An 18,613-nucleotide genomic window follows, 5' to 3' on the forward strand; every position below is an offset into this window, starting at 1 on the left:
CATCTACAGTGTGCTATATGGTACCATCTATCTACAGTGTGTTATATGGTACCATCCATCTACAGTGTGCTATATGGTACCATCTATCTACATTGTGCTATATGGTACCATCTATCTACAGTGTGCTATATGGTACCATCTATCTACAGTGTGCTATACGGTACCATCTATCTACAGTGTGTTATACGGTACCATCTATCTACAGTGTGCTATACGGTACCATCTATCTACAGTGTGCTATACGGTACCATCCATCTACAGTGTGCTATATGGTACCATCCATCTACAGTGTGCTATATGGTACCATCCATCTACAGTGTGTTATACGGTACCATCTATCTACAGTGTGCTATATGGTACCATCCATCTACAGTGTGCTATATGGTACCATCCATCTACAGTGTGTTATATGGTACCATCCATCTACAGTGTGCTATATGGTACCATCCATCTACAGTGTGTTATATGGTACCATCCATCTACAGTGTGCTATATGGTACCATCTACAGTGTGCTATATGGTACCATCTACAGTGTGCTATATGGTACCATCTACAGTGTGCTATATGGTACCATCTATCTACAGTGTGCTATATGGTACCATCTACAGTGTGCTATATGGTACCATCTATCTACAGTGTGCTATATGGTACCATCTATCTACAGTGTGCTATATGGTACCATCTATCTACAGTGTGTTATACGGTACCATCTATCTACAGTGTGCTATACGGTACCATCTATCTACAGTGTGCTATACGGTACCATCTATCTACAGTGTGCTATACGGTACCATCTATCTACAGTGTGCTATACGGTACCATCCATCTACAGTGTGCTATACGGTACCATCTATCTACAGTGTGCTATACGGTACCATCTATCTACAGTGTGCTATACGGTACCATCTATCTACAGTGTGCTATACGGTACCATCTATCTACAGTGTGCTATACGGTACCATCTATCTACAGTGTGCTATACGGTACCATCTATCTACAGTGTGCTATACGGTACCATCTATCTACAGTGTGCTATACGGTACCATCTATCTACAGTGTGCTATACGGTACCATCTATCTACAGTGTGCTATACGGTACCATCTATCTACAGTGTGCTATACGGTACCATCTATCTACAGTGTGCTATACGGTACCATCTATCTACAGTGTGCTATACGGTACCATCCATCTACAGTGTGCTATACGGTACCATCCATCTACAGTGTGCTATATGGTACCATCCATCTACAGTGTGCTATATGGTACCATCCATCTACAGTGTGCTATATGGTACCAACCATCTACAGTGTGTTATATGGTACCATCCATCTACAGTGTGTTATATGGTACCATCCATCTACAGTGTGTTATATGGTACCATCCATCTACAGTGTGTTATATGGTACCATCCATCTACAGTGTGCTATATGGTACCATCTACAGTGTGTTATATGGTACCATCCATCTACAGTGTGTTATATGGTACCATCCATCTACAGTGTGCTATATGGTACCATCTACAGTGTGCTATATGGTACCATCTACAGTGTGCTATATGGTACCATCTACAGTGTGCTATATGGTACCATCTATCTACAGTGTGCTATATGGTACCATCTATCTACAGTGTGCTATATGGTACCATCTATCTAGAGTGTGCTATACGGTACCATCTATCTACAGTGTGCTATACGGTACCATCTATCTACAGTGTGCTATACGGTACCATCTATCTACAGTGTGCTATACGGTACCATCTATCTACAGTGTGCTATACGGTACCATCTATCTACAGTGTGCTATACGGTACCATCTATCTACAGTGTGCTATATGGTACCATCTACAGTGTGCTATATGGTACCATCTACCGTGTGTTATATGGTACCATCTACAGTGTGCTATATGGTACCATCTACAGTGTGCTATATGGTACCATCCATCTACAGTGTGTTATATGGTACCATCCATCTACAGTGTGCTATATGGTACCATCTACAGTGTGCTATATGGTACCATCCATCTACAGTGTGTTATATGGTACCATCCATCTACAGTGTGCTATATGGTACCATCTAAAGTGTGTTATATGGTACCATCTACAGTGTGTTATATGGTACCAACCATCTACCATGTGTTGTATGGTACCATCCATCTACACTGTGTTATATGGTACCATCTACAGTGTGCTATATGGTACCATCTACAGTGTGTTATATGGTACCATCCATCTACAGTGTGTTATATGGTACCATCCATCTACAGTGTGTTATATGGTACCATCCATCTACAGTGTGTTATATGGTACCATCCATCTACAGTGTGTTATATGGTACCATCCATCTACAGTGTGTTATATGGTACCATCCATCTACAGTGTGTTTTTTGGTACCCTCTACAGTGTGCTATATGGTACCATCTACAGTGTGTTATATGGTACCATCTACAGTGTGTTATATGGTACCATCCATCTACAGTGTGCTATATGGTACCATCTACAGTGTGCTATATGGTACCATCCATCTACAGTGTGTTATATGGTACCATCCATCTACAGTGTGCTATATGGTACCATCCATCTACAGTGTGTTATATGGTGCCATCATCTACAGTGTGTTATGGTACCATCTACAGTGTGTTATATGGTACCATCTACAGTGTGCTATATGGTACCATCTACAGTGTGCTATATGGTACCATCTACAGTGTGCTATATGGTACCATCCATCTACAGTGTGTTATATGGTACCATCCATCTACAGTGTGTTATATGGTACCATCTACAGTGTGCTATATGGTACCATCCATCTACAGTGTGCTATATGGCACCATCCATCTACAGTGTGCTATATGGTACCATCCATCTACAGTGTGTTATATGGTACCATCCATCTACAGTGTGTTATATGGTACCATCCATCTACAGTGTGTTATATGGTACCATCCATCTACAGTGTGCTATATGGTACCATCCATCTACAGTGTGCTATATGGTACCATCCATCTACAGTGTGCTATATGGTACCATCCATCTACAGTGTGCTATATGGTACCATCCGTCTACAGTGTGCTATATGGTACCATCCGTCTACAGTGTGCTATATGGTACCATCTACAGTGTGTTATATGGTACCATCTATCTACAGTGTGCTATATGGTACCATCCATCTACAGTGTGTTATATGGTACCATCCATCTACAGTGTGCTATATGGTACCATCCATCTACAGTGTGCTATATGGTACCATCCATCTACAGTGTGTTACATGGTACCATCCATCTACAGTGTGTTACATGGTACCATCCATCTACAGTGTGTTACATGGTACCATCTACAGTGTGTTACATGGTACCATCCATCTACAGTGTGCTATATGGTACCATCCATCTACAGTGTGTTATATGGTACCATCTACAGTGTGCTATATGGTACCATCCATCTACAGTGTGTTATATGGTACCATCCATCTACAGTGTGTTATATGGTACCATCTACATTGTGCTATATGGTACCATCTACATTGTGCTATATGGTACCATCTACAGTGTGCTATATGGTACCATCCATCTACAGTGTTATATGGTACCATCCATCTACAGTGTGTTATATGGTACCATCCATCTACAGTGTGTTATATGGTACCATCCATCTACAGTGTGTTATATGGTACCATCTACATTGTGCTATATGGTACCATCTACAGTGTGCTATATGGTACCATCCATCTACAGTGTGTTACATGGTACCATCCATCTACAGTGTGTTACATGGTACCATCCATCTACAGTGTGTTATATGGTACCATCCATCTACAGTGTGTTATATGGTACCATCCATCTACAGTGTGTTATATGGTACCATCCATCTACAGTGTGCTATATGGTACCATCCATCTACAGTGTGCTATATGGTACCATCCATCTACAGTGTGTTACATGGTACCATCCATCTACCATCCATCTACAGTGTGTTATATGGTACCATCCATCTACAGTGTGTTATATGGTACCATCCATCTACAGTGTGTTATATGGTACCATCCATCTACAGTGTGCTATATGGTACCATCCATCTACAGTGTGCTATATGGTACCATCCATCTACAGTGTGCTATATGGTACCATCCATCTACAGTGTGCTATATGGTACCATCCATCTACAGTGTGCTATATGGTACCATCCATCTACAGTGTGCTATATGGTACCATCCGTCTACAGTGTGCTATATGGTACCATCTACAGGGTGTTATATGGTACCATCTATCTACAGTGTGCTATATGGTACCATCCATCTACAGTTTGCTATATGGTACCATCCATCTACAGTGTGTTATATGGTACCATCCATCTACAGTGTGTTATATGGTACCATCCATCTACAGTGTGCTATATGGTACCATCCATCTACAGTGTGCTATATGGTACCATCCATCTGCAGTGTGTTATATGGTACCATCCATCTGCAGTGTGTTATATGGTACCATCCATCTACAGTGTGTTATATGGTACCATCCATCTACAGTGTGTTATATGGTACCATCCATCTACAGTGTGTTATATGGTACCATCCATCTACAGTGTGTTATATGGTACCATCCATCTACAGTGTGCTATATGGTACCATCCATCTACAGTGTGCTATATGGTACCATCTACAGTGTGTTATATGGTACCATCCATCTACAGTGTGCTATATGGTACCATCCATCTACAGTGTGTTACATGGTACCATCCATCTACAGTGTGTTACATGGTACCATCCATCTACAGTGTGTTACATGGTACCATCCATCTACAGTGTGTTACATGGTACCATCCATCTACAGTGTGTTACATGGTACCATCCATCTACAGTGTGTTACATGGTACCATCCATCTACAGTGTGTTACATGGTACCATCCATCTATGTGTTACATGGTACCATCCATCTACAGTGTGCTATATGGTACCATCCATCTACAGTTTGCTATATGGTACCATCCATCTACAGTGTGTTATATGGTACCATCCATCTACAGTGTGTTATATGGTACCATCCATCTACAGTGTGCTATATGGTACCATCCATCTACAGTTTGCTATATGGTACCATCCATCTACAGTGTGTTATATGGTACCATCCATCTACAGTGTGTTATATGGTACCATCCATCTACAGTGTGCTATATGGTACCATCCATCTACAGTGTGCTATATGGTACCATCCATCTACAGTGTGTATATGGTACCATCCATCTGCAGTGTGTTATATGGTACCATCCATCTGCAGTGTGTTATATGGTACCATCCATCTACAGTGTGTTATATGGTACCATCCATCTACAGTGTGCTATATGGTACCATCCATCTACAGTGTGCTATATGGTACCATCCATCTACAGTGTGCTATATGGTACCATCCATCTACAGTGTGCTATATGGTACCATCTACAGTGTGCTATATGGTACCATCTACAGTGTGTTATATGGTACCATCCATCTACAGTGTGCTATATGGTACCATCCATCTACAGTGTGTTACATGGTACCATCCATCTACAGTGTGTTACATGGTACCATCCATCTACAGTGTGTTACATGGTACCATCCATCTACAGTGTGTTACATGGTACCATCCATCTACAGTGTGTTACATGGTACCATCCATCTACAGTGTGTTACATGGTACCATCCATCTACAGTGTGTTACATGGTACCATCCATCTACAGTGTGTTACATGGTACCATCCATCTACAGTGTGCTATATGGTACCATCCATCTACAGTGTGTTATATGGTACCATCTACAGTGTGCTATATGGTACCATCCATCTACAGTGTGTTATATGGTACCATCCATCTACAGTGTGTTATATGGTACCATCTACATTGTGCTATATGGTACCATCTACAGTGTGCTATATGGTACCATCCATCTACAGTGTGTTATATGGTACCATCCATCTACAGTGTGTTATATGGTACCATCCATCTACAGTGTGTTATATGGTACCATCTACATTGTGCTATATGGTACCATCCATCTACAGTGTGCTATATGGTACCATCCATCTACAGTGTGTTATATGGTACCATCCATCTACAGTGTGTTATATGGTACCATCCATCTACAGTGTGTTATATGGTACCATCCATCTACAGTGTGTTATATGGTACCATCCATCTACAGTGTGTTATATGGTACCATCCATCTACAGTGTGCTATATGGTACCATCCATCTACAGTGTGCTATATGGTACCATCCATCTACAGTGTGCTATATGGTACCATCCATCTACAGTGTGCTATATGGTACCATCCATCTACAGTGTGCTATATGGTACCATCTACAGTGTGCTATATGGTACCATCCATCTACAGTGTGTTATATGGTACCATCCATCTACAGTGTGTTATATGGTACCATCCATCTACAGTGTGTTATATGGTACCATCCATCTACAGTGTGTTATATGGTACCATCCATCTACAGTGTGTTATATGGTACCATCCATCTACAGTGTGCTATATGGTACCATCCATCTACAGTGTGCTATATGGTACCATCCATCTACAGTGTGCTATATGGTACCATCCATCTACAGTGTGCTATATGGTACCATCCATCTACAGTGTGCTATATGGTACCATCCATCTACAGTGTGCTATATGGTACCATCCATCTACAGTGTGCTATATGGTACCATCCATCTACAGTGTGTTATATGGTACCATCCATCTACAGTGTGCTATATGGTACCATCCATCTGCAGTGTGTTATATGGTACCATCCATCTACAGTGTGTTATATGGTACCATCCATCTACAGTGTGTTATATGGTACCATCCATCTACAGTGTGCTATATGGTACCATCCATCTACAGTGTGCTATATGGTACCATCCATCTACAGTGTGTTTAATGGTACCATCTACAGTGTGCTATATGGTACCATCCATCTACAGTGTGTTATATGGTAACATCCATCTACAGTGTGTTATATGGTAACATCCATCTACAGTGTGCTATATGGTACCATCCATCTACAGTGTGTTATATGGTACCATCCATCTACAGTGTGTTATATGGTACCATCTACAGTGTGCTATATGGTACCATCTATATGGACCAGTACCATTGATGGCCCCACAGAGCCCCACATGCAATCAAGACATATCAAGAGAAAAGGAAGTAGAGAGGAAAAGAGAGGAAGTAAAAAGTCAGATGTCTTCTGATTGGCTGTTGAGCATAACAATGTCTTTATTTGATCACCCTGTTGCAGGAAATTAAAAACATGTAGTGTATTTGAGTTTTAAAAAAGGCTTCTGAAGTTTGTAATTTCCAATTGATTTTCCCTTACAAAAATTATAATCCACATAATAATGAACATTTCCTGTTGCTGCAGGATCATTTTCCTGCTGTAGCAACCTGGCTCAAATTAAGATCCTACATCTGTATGGCACGGATGGTCTAAAACTCCTGGACGTGGCGTAGGGAGCCCACGTTGGCCTGCATGCCCCCCCACTCGGTGTGGCGTCTGTACTCGCCCCTCTCCAGCAGGTGCTGGCGCCCCCTGTAGTTGGGGTGCTCGTAGAAGACCCAGGCGCCGTCCAGCACATTGGCAGAGTGCACCTCAGGGTGGAGGAAACGCTCAGACAGGTTGGGGCTGTCCTCACTGAACTCAATCATCTGACCGGCAAAGTCAGGGCGCTCATACACGCGGATCCTGTGCATGCCAGTGGTCTACAACACAGTGGAGCACAGTTCCAAACTTCAAACAGTTCATCTGATCAGCTGTGTCATTATACCTGGGTTATTAGTGTCCTCATATGGGACACCAACATCAGGTTTCAACAGATCAAAACACCACTGTGGTGTTAGAATGGAAATGGATGCACTATAATATTTACATTTGGTCCTGTGTGTGTGTGTGTGTGTGTGTGTGTGTGTGTGTGTGTGTGTGTGTGTTTGCATGCGTACACGGATGCGTGTTTGCGTGTGTGCATGCATGTCTGTGTAGATCCCTGAATGAGTAATGAACATGTACCACTACCACGCACAAATCATCTCACAGTGGCTTGACTTACATGTTTGATAATCCGGCAGGACCTGATAGTGTCGTTGTAGCCCATCCAGCGCTGGTAGTCGGGGTACTCTCCCTGGTCAGGATGTACTGAGAGCCCATGTAGTTGGGCTTCTCATAGACCACCCAGGCACCACTCTCCACCCTGATGGAGTTGCAGTGGCTGAAATGAGAGCTCAGTTCGGGGCAGTCGCTGCTGCACTCATAGTGGAGGCCCTGGAAGTTCCGCTCCTCGTAGAAGAAGATCTGCACAAAGGATTGTTGTCTTTTTAAAAACTGTTACTTTAAAAAAAGAGGAAGGTGCACAAACACACACACACACACACACACACACACACACACACACACACACACACACACACAGCCACCTACAGTACCTTCCCCTGCATGCGGTCCATGTTTGGATTATTCTTTTTAATACTATTCTACACACAATCAAAAATATCCCTCTAGACATATACGGTAATGCAAGGACACTGCCCTGGGGGAGTTTTATAGAGGTATGACATGGAAATGCATGGCCAGTGGATTCATTGTCATTCAAATGCTCACCACTATTAACTAGGGCACAACAGCTGATGCTGTGTTTGTTTTAAAACACCACGGCTTCATGCCAAGTTTAATGATCTGTTGTGTCGACGCTGACCTTTTGATCCCACGGCGCCTGATTCCAGAACCTTTTTAATTTATCCAATCAAATTGATGCCAGCGGTGAGCAGCAGTTCCTAGAACAAAGCCATTAGTCTGAATACACTGTAGTCTCTGATAGGTCTAGTTTGCTAATTCCTGTCTGTAACACTTTACCTAAAGCCAGCTGCTATAATGCCTTATGATTTAGTTATAATGCATTGTAAGACTTGTCTGAGCATGTATGATCCCTTAATAATCATCTCATTATGACCCTCACCAAATACCAGTCATTTTGAGTCAGGTAAAATGTTGATACATAGAGAAACATAACATTTTATAAGCCTTGTCAAATACATTATAACAGCTCATATCCAGTACATGCTTATGACAAGTTATAAAGCATATACCAACATGCTTTACCTTTCTGTTGAATCGGTAGGTGCACTCTGACCAACTACCAGCATACAGTCTTTCTACAGATCATCAAATGAAATGTATTTATATAGCCCTTCGTACATCAGCTGATATCTCAAAGTGCTGTACAGAAACACAGCCTAAAACCCCAAACAGCAAGCAATGCAGATGTAGAAGCACGGTGGCTAGGAAAAACTCCCTAGAAAGGCCAAAACCTAGGAAGAAACCTTGAGAGGAACCAGGCTCTGAGGGGTGGCCAGTCCTCTTCTGGCTGTGCCGGGTGGAGATTCCAGATGAGTTCCTCTGCAGAACTATAGCACAGGGAAACAGTTATAGGCCCATTCCGGACCCTTTCCTGCATTACAAATCCTAGATAGGTATAAAAGTGCATCACCTTATGTTTCTATTGACTTATACAACCACAAATTGCAGTTTTATTTCTGCACGTCTTTAGGTCGGTGAGGTAAAACCGTAGGATTGTGTGTTGTGAAATTCACTCCATAAATGTTTTTATATATATATAATATATCCCATTTAGCAGACGCTTTTGTCCAAAGCGACTTACAAGTCGGGTTGGGGCCACTACTTTTACATATGGGTGGCCCCAGCAGGAATCGAACCCACGACGCTTGGCGTTGCAAGCGCCATGCTCTACCGACTGAGCCACACAGGACCCTATATATATATATAGCACCAGTCATTAGTTTGGACACACCTGCTCATTCAAGGGTTTTTCTTTATTTTTATTATTTTCTACATTGTAGAATAATAGTGAAGACATTAAAACTATAAAATAACACATGAGGAATCATGTAGTAACCAAAAAAGCGTTAAATAAATATTTTAGATTTTAGACTCGTCAAAGTAGCCACCCTTTGCCTTGAAGACAGCTTTACACACTCTTGACATTCCCTCATCCAGCTTCACCAGGAATGCTTTTCCAAAAGACTTGAAGGAGTTCCCACATATACTGAACACTTGTTGGCTGCTTTTCCTTTACTCTGGGGTCCAACTCATCCCAAACCATCTCAATTGGGATGAGGTCAGGTAATTGTGGAGGCCAGGTCATCTGATGCAGCACTCCATCTCTCTCTCTCTCTAGCCCTTACACAGCCAGGAGGTGTGTTGGGTCAATGTCCCAAATGATAGTCCCACTAAGCCCAAACCAGATGGGATTGCATATCACTGCAGAATGCTGTGGTAGCCATGCTGGTTAAGTATGCCTTGAATTCTAAATAAATCACACAGTGTCACCAGCAAAGCACCCCCACACCATCATACCTCCTCCTCCATGCTTCACGGTGGGAATCACAAATGTGGAGATCATCTGTTCACCTACACTGCGTCTCACAAAGACACGGTGTTTGGAACCAAAAATCAAGATTTCCACCGATCTAATGTCCATTGCTCATGTTTCTTGGCCCAAGCAAGTCTCTTCTTATTATCGGTGTCCTTTAGTTGTGGTTTCTTTACAGCAATTCGACCATGAAGGCCTGATACACACAGTCTCCTCTGAACAGTTGATGTTGAGATGTGTCTGTTACTTGAACTCTGTGACACATTTATTTGGGCTGCAATTTCTGAGGCTGATAACTCTAATGAACTTATCCTCTGCAGCAGAGGTAACTCTTGGTCTTCCTTTCCTGTGGCGGTCCTCATGAGATCCAGTTTTATCATAGTGCTTGATGGTTTTTGCGACTGTACTTGAAGAACCTTTGAAAATTCTTGAAATGTTCCATATTGACAGACCTTCATGTCTTAAAGTAGTGATGGACTGTAGTTTCTCTTTGCTTATTTGATCTGTTCTTTCCAAAATATGGACTTGGTCTTTTACCAAATAGGGCTATCTTCAGGATACACCCCCTACCTTGTCACAACACAACTGATTGGCTCAAATGCATTAAGAAGGAAAGAAATTCCACAAATTAACTTTTGGCAAGGCACACCTTTTAATTGAAATGCATTCCAGGTAACTACCTCATGAAGCTGGTTGAGAGAATGCCAAGCGTGTGCAAAGCTGTCATCAAGACAAAGGGTGGCTACTTTGAAGAATCTTAAATATAAAATATATTTTAATTTGTTTGACATTTTTTTGGTTTCTATATGATTCCATGTGTTATTTCATAGTTTTGATGTCTTCACAATTATTCTACAATGTAGAAAAAAGTAAAAATAAAGAAAAACCCTGAAATTAGTACGTGTCCAAACTTTTGACTGGGACTATGTGTGTGTATATATATATATTAATAATAAAAATTCACTCCATGGTTTCATGCCTGACATGAAAACAGGAGACTACGTATGTATAATGTACAGTATATTTTGTGGTGTTGAGAGGGCAGCTGTAGATATCAGAATGAATTGGACATTTGGGCAATGTCAGCTATTTCAATCAGCAATGAAATTCTTTATAAAATAAATAAATGTAAGTCTACTTTTGGGGGGAGTATTCAGAACCCTAGACCTTTTCCACATTTTGTTACATTTCAGCTTTATTGTCACGTTGTATAAATGATTGGAGACAGGCGCAGGAATACGTAATCAGGGTTTTAATACTCCACCCAAAAATACAACCTGCCATGAAAGGTACGGGGACGAAGCCCAAAACAAACACGTATACAAAACACAGGGATGTACCCAAACAAAAGGGCGAGGTAAAATCTCTAATAAACATATGGGACGAGACCCATAACACAGTTGTAGAAACATCTCAAGGATGATCAATGGAAACAGGATGCACCTGAGCTCAATTTCGAGTCTCATAGCAAAGGGTCTGAATACTTATGGAAAAAGGTACATCTGCAAAAATGTAAACAAAAAAATAACTGTTTTCGCCATGTCATTATGTGTGTAGATTGAAAAAAAAAATTCAAATCAATTTTAGAATAAGACTGTAACATAGACTGTAAAAAGTCAAGGGGTCTGAATACTTTCCGAAGGCCCTGTATTTACATATTCTTTCTTTAGTGGTGGTGCATCTACAGACCCATGATCCTGGAACAGGGACCTAGCTCAACTGTAATGCTTGGTAACCTCTGACCATTGTTTTGGTTAAAACTTTAAAAAATGTCTTTAACCCTTCTGGGTGACAACCAACAACCAATGCTTTTAAGTAGCATGTAAATGTTGTTTCTCCGCATGAGATTTTGAGCTGATAATAGCAGGTTATTTTGACAGGATTGTTATATGAAGCCACACGGGTGTCATAATGTGCTTATGACACATCTTACTATGCATTCAAACTGCATCACAAAGCATTACACCTTTCGCCGTTAAGTAAAGTGTTACCTCATGCAGCCCAGGTTTTGAATTCGGACTACAACTGCCACGAAAATCTATGGTCAGGACCAAAATAAAGGAATGAGATTCAGCCCATATCTATCACTCAAGCCTGAATATTGTGCTCATATTGTGAAGAAGTTTTTTTAGATTTTCAACACAACTTTATTTGTACTTCTTACACACACAATGATGCACATCCTCAACCATTGGTGGTGATGTGCCGTACTATTTGACACAGCGGATGGAGCCCACGTTGGCCTGCATGCCCCTCCACTCGGTGTGGCGTCTGTTCTCTCCCCTCTCCAGCAGGTACTGGCGCCCCCTGTAGTTGGGATGCTCAAAGAAAACCCAGGCACCTTCGAACACCTTGCAGGAGTTCACCTCGCGGCTGTGCCAGCGCTCCTGGAAGGAGGGCATGTTGTCTGCCACCTCCATGCTCTGGCCCTCAAAGTTAGGTTTCTCCCACAGCTTCATTCTCCACGAGTTGCCCACCTGGAGTCAGGAAACAGAATCACAACAAGAACGAAATGTTAAAGCATGCGTTTTTTTTAGGGAAGATATGACCATCTAAATAAAAAAAAAATGATATCTTGACCTGCCCCTTTATGGCTGAAAAATAACTGCTGCACAATCAGACATGTACAATATATTTACAGCAGGGGGTAAGGTTGTTAGGAACAAGCTCTGTAAGTGTGGTGCTAACCTGGGTATAATGATTACAGGTTGGTTAAACTTCTCTATTCCATATGAACTCTTTCAAAAAGTCTCATATTGTCCATCCATCCACTCTACTCACATTCTTAATGATGCGACAGGACTTGACGGTGTTATTAAATCCCATCCAGCGCTGGTAGTCAGTGTACTCTCCAGGGGTCAGCACGTACTGGAAGCCCATGTAGTTGGGCCTCTCGTACACCACCCAGAATCTCCCCTCCACCCTGACTGAGTTACAGCGGCTGAGGAAGGTGTGCAGGTCACTGGAGTCACTGTCACACTCATAGTACAGTCCCTGGTAGTTCCGGTCCTCGTAGAAGGTGATTTGACACCAAACATCATATAATTAAGTGATCATTCCTGAGAAGGCTGTTGTAACTTGTGGAATAGACACCAGCTGGAATGCGGTTTTAACCAATCAGCATTCAGGATTAGACCCACCCGTTGTATAATACATATTATGAGTTTCTCTGCAACTTCAATGACATGTGCAGTTTGTATATAACTTACTGTAGAGTTATACTTTATGATAACTTTGATACCTTTGTGACAGCTTTATCAATAACTGAATGTGGTAACTTTAGCAATAATTTAATGTGATAGCCTTGTCAATAACTTCATGTGATCGCTTAATCAATAACTTCATGTGATAGCTTAATCAATAACTTCATGTGATAGCCTTATCAATACCTTTGTGATAACATGATCAATAACTTCATGTGATAGCCTTGTGAATAACTTTGTGATTATTTTATCAATAACTTAATGTGATAGCTTTATCAATACCTTTGTGATAACTTTATCAATAACTTCATCTGATAGCCTTATCAATAACTTTGTGATAACTTTATGAATAACTTTGTGATTATTTTATCAATAACTCTGCTTACCTTTTCCATGGTTAATTATCAGTAGGCCAGGCGTGATACATTAAACCACCAAGCTCCACCAATATTATCTTTATATGCAGCCAGGACAATAAAATCAAGCATATGGTTACTTAGCACTGTTTGAATTGGATATAATTCAATCAGTAATTTTAAATCCAGACTCATCACATTGTTCAGAAGCACTGATGCCCCAATCTACAAACAAAGACAAATGGAAAGTGCAAACCATCCCAAATGCACTTTATACCGTACACCATGCTGACCAAAACAAGGGCACTAGAGGACATTGATTTGATATCAAATGTTTTGGGTCAGAGCCCATCCTTTTTCATTTGTCAAAGAACCTACAACAGGTCTAGTCTCCACAACAGGACAAGAGGTCTGGTCCATTCAGTCACTTCCATTCGGTCAGCACATTAAACTCCTAATTATCAGCTTCCATTCAATCAGCACATTAAACTCCTAATTATCAGCTTCCATTCAGTCAGCACATTAAACTTCCTAATTATCAACTTCCATTCAGTCAGCACATTAAACTCCTAATTATCAGCTTCCATTCAGTCAACACATAAAATTCCTAATTATCAACTTCCATTCAGTCAGCACATTAAACTCCTAATTATCAGCTTCCATTCAGTCAGCACATTAAACTCCTAATTATCAGCTTCCATTCAGTCAGCACATTAAACTCCTAATTATCAGCTTCCATTCAGTCAGCACATTAAACCGCTACAGGCCTTCAGTGTGTGACAGGTTGGTGATTCTGAAAGGACCACAACCGTAATACCATCACACTGATGTAGGAGTGTCATCTTTGTAAAACACAAAGCGCCAGTGGTGGTAGTGGAGGATACACACAGGTATAAACCCTATACCCACTTTTCTTCAGTGGGCATTGCTTATACTCACTTCTTAATCCCCACTGATGCAGAAGTGGCTCAGGTAGTGCAGCTCATCCAGGATGGCACATCAATGTGAGCTGTGGCAAGAAGGTTTGCTGTGTCTGTCAGCAAAGCTAGACCTCATGTGGCTGGAGTGTGTCAGCAGTTCCTGCAAGAGGAAGGCATTGATGCTATGGACCGGCCCGCCCGTTCCCCAGACCTGAATCCAATTGAGCACATCTGGGACATCATGTCTCGCTCCATCCACCAACGCCACGTTGCACCACAGACTGTCCAGGAGTTGGTGGATGCTTTAGTCCAGGTCTGGGAGGAGATCCCTCAAGAGACCATCCGCCACCTCATCAGGAGCATGCCCAGGCGTTGTAGGGAGGTCATACAGGCACGTGGAGGCCACACACACTACTGAGCCTCATTTTGACTTGTTTTAAGGACATTACATCAAAGTTGGATCAGCCTGTAGTGTGGTTTTCCACTTTAATTTTGAGTGTGACTCCAAATCCAGACCTCCATGGGTTGATAAATTTGATTTCCATTGATAATAGGTGTGTCATTTTGTTGTCAACACATTCAACTATGTAAAGGAAAAAGTATTTAATAAGAATATTTCATTCATTCACATCTAGGATGTGTTATTTTAGTGTTCCCTTTATTTTTTTGAGCAGTGTATATTCACAGCCTAGTTTCAACAGATTATCATCTACAGGCAGCAAGAGGTTTAAAAAATAGGTTATATATGTTCCATGATGTACACTAAGGCATTGTTGGCAGAATAGATGGATGCAGTTCAATGAATGATTAATATAATTCACCAATACAATTCTTGGGAGTCTAAAAATTATTACCATCAGGTTGTAAATCACAGCTGGCCTGGTACATTGTTTGCTGCCTCCATTCGGGATGCACCGTTTCAGTTTCAATGACTCAATATTCTGGACAAAAGTGGACGAATGTAACTAAGGCTGGGAATGTCAATACAATTAAACTAGCAAGGGAAATGATCATAAATCAGTCATAACGTTGCTAATATGCTAGCGTATCTATTTATGTTACAAGCTAAAAACACAGAGCCCAACTTTAGCTAGCTAGCTGCTAGGAGGATGACATGTCATTGGAGCAGTGGGTGAGTGACTGTCTATTTCCACTCATCGTTTTTCAGTGGCTATACACAGCTAGAAATGCAGGAGTCATTTGGTTAGCAAGCAAGAACTTTAACGACTGTTATACAGTTAGCATAGATCTTACGTTCGCAAATTCCCTCTGGCTATCTACTCCGATTTCAGAGCACTCTCGTCTGAGTGTGTCAGAGCGCAGAATAATTGATGAATTTACAAACGTGCAACACCTGCTGAATATGACTGGTGTCAGTAAACGTAGGGGCCAAAAAATAATAATAGTTAGTCAAGAACGCGCTAGATAACATGTAAACAGCCTAACCAGCTCTGCTACGGCAAGTAAACTGGTCATTTGTGTTTGGAAGTAGCTATCCAATTTGAGCTAGTTTGCTTGGGTGCTTGGTTGGGATGGATTGGCAGGCAAGCAGCAGAAGGACAAGGAAGCTACAATTCCCCATCGTTTATCAGTGGAATTTTGACTGCCAACTATCTGAAAAAGTTTGAGAGGGTTTATCTAATGTTCCTTTGTTAGATTTTTGTCAATCTTGCTCTGACTAGCATTAGTTGTTGACGTTGTTGTTGATGTGCATAACTGGGGGAGAGAGAGCCTACATTTTCATAGTTGTTTGATCAATAGGACTGTAAAGTTCCTAAATGTAAGAGGACTCCTGTGGTGTTTACATATTTGCAGAAATCCATTCAGGTGTATTTTGTGGCTTTTGGCAAATGCTTTCTAATGATCTAAAGTTGTGCTGTGCAACTGATGACAGGTCCTACTGCCTGTAAACAAACAGTCCATTTCAAAGTGAATGATGGCAGGTCCTACTGCCTGTAAACAAACAGTCCATTTCAAAGTGAATGATGGCAGGTCCTACTGCCTGTAAACAAACAGTCCAGTTCATAGTGAATGATGGCAGGTCCTACTGCCTGTAAACACAAATTGTCAAATGATTTGAATACATGTCATTAAATGGCACTTGTTACATTTGTTTCAAGTTCTGCGTATGCAGGGAGGGGGCATGTAAACCATAGATATATTATTGAGTGTAATGAGTGTGGAATGACTAACCTGTGCACAGCTTTACTCTGACTTCAAGGCTGGGGTCTTTATCTTTGTAAAGAGAGGATAACTACATCTAGAAAGTAAGTATCCTCTATTTCCTATTCTATGTCTTTATATACTGTAAGGTTGGGATGTTTGACTTTTACTTTCCCTACAAACTTGATTTCAGATTTTTTTTATTTTATTATAATTTTTTTATTAAGAGGTGGATCAACTTAATATTGCAGAAAGAATGTTGCTTCCAATGTAATTGTCTGCATCATTTCCAATCCCCCATATTATTTTGGTAAATATATATATATATCCATAAACACATGCATACATATACACATACATGATGAAATTATGTTTTATTATTGGTTGGCAGATTGCGGTGGGTTGTACATAGGTGTACCTATCTACTAAGACATATTATGGATCATAATTTAAGGATTGAGGTACAGGGAAATCCAATAGAAACATTAGGATCATGGTGGCGCAGCAGACCAAGTAGTGTACAGGGCTTGAAGATCGCAGGTTTAAATCCTTCTTTAAAAAAGCTATACATACACTATATATATACAGAAATATGTGGACACCCCTTCAAATTAGTGGAATCAGCTATTTCAGCCACACCCGTTGCCGACAGGCGTATAAAATCGAGCACACAGCCATGCAATCTCCATAGACAAACATTGACAGGAGCCTTACTGAAGAGCTCAGTGACTTTCAATGTGGCACTGTCATAGGATGCCACCTTTCCAACAAGTCAGTTTGTCAAATTTCTGCCCTGCTAGAGCTGCTGTAGTCAACTGTAAGTGCTGTTATTGTGAAGTGGAAACATCTGGGAGCAACAATGGCTCAGCCAGAAAGTGGTAGCTCACAGAACGGGACCGCTGACTGCTGAAGCGCGTAGCGCATCAAAATCATCTGTCCTTGGTTGCAACATTCACCGAGTTCAAAAATGCTTCTGGAAGCAAGCCTAAAATCACCATGCGCAATGCCAAGCGTCAGCTGGAGTGATGAAAAGCTCGCCGCCATTGGACACTGGAAAACGTGTTCTCTGGAGTGATAAATCACATTTCACCATCTGGCAGACTGACGGACAAATCTGAGTTTGACAGATGCCAGGAGAACGCTACCTGCCCGAATGCATAGTGTCAACTGTAAAGTTTGGTGGAGGAATAATGGTCTGGGGCTGTTTTTCATGGTTCAGTCTAGACCCCTTAGTTCCAGTGAAGGGAAATCTTAACGCTACAGCATACAATGACATTCTAGATGATTCTGTGCTTCCAACTTTGTGTTAACAGTTTGGGGAAGGCCCTTTCCTGTTTCAGCATGACAATGCCCCTGTGCACAAACTGAGGTCCATACAGAAATGGTTTGTTGAGATCGGTGTGGAAGAACTTGACTGACCTGCACAGAGCCCTGACCTGAACCCCATTGAACACCTTTGGGATTAATTGGAATGCCGACTGCGAGCCAGGCCTAATTAGCCAACATCAGTGTCCAACCTCACTAATGTTCTTGTGGCTGAATGGAAGAAAGTCCCCGCAGCAATG

At 41.4% G+C, this 18,613-nt stretch overlaps 1 protein-coding gene and 1 pseudogene across 1 annotated transcript; both read right to left on the bottom strand.

Annotated features, from left to right (window-relative positions):
* Positions 1-7,452: 7,452 nt before the first annotated feature.
* Positions 7,453-8,463, bottom strand: LOC135542992 (gamma-crystallin S-1-like; annotated as a pseudogene).
* Positions 8,464-12,616: 4,153 nt separating this feature from the next.
* LOC135542945 (gamma-crystallin S-1-like) lies at positions 12,617-13,433 on the bottom strand (the record flags this gene model as incomplete). The annotated part of the gene is made up of 2 exons (XM_064970074.1): positions 12,617-12,883; positions 13,188-13,433. Coding segments are annotated over 2 exons (513 nt in total), but the record flags the coding sequence as incomplete, so codon positions are not given.
* Between the last annotated feature and the right edge of the window lie 5,180 nt (positions 13,434-18,613).

Source organism: Oncorhynchus masou, chromosome 7, assembly GCF_036934945.1.
Source record: "Oncorhynchus masou masou isolate Uvic2021 chromosome 7, UVic_Omas_1.1, whole genome shotgun sequence".
In the NCBI taxonomy this organism is placed as follows: Eukaryota; Metazoa; Chordata; class Actinopteri; order Salmoniformes; family Salmonidae; genus Oncorhynchus; species Oncorhynchus masou.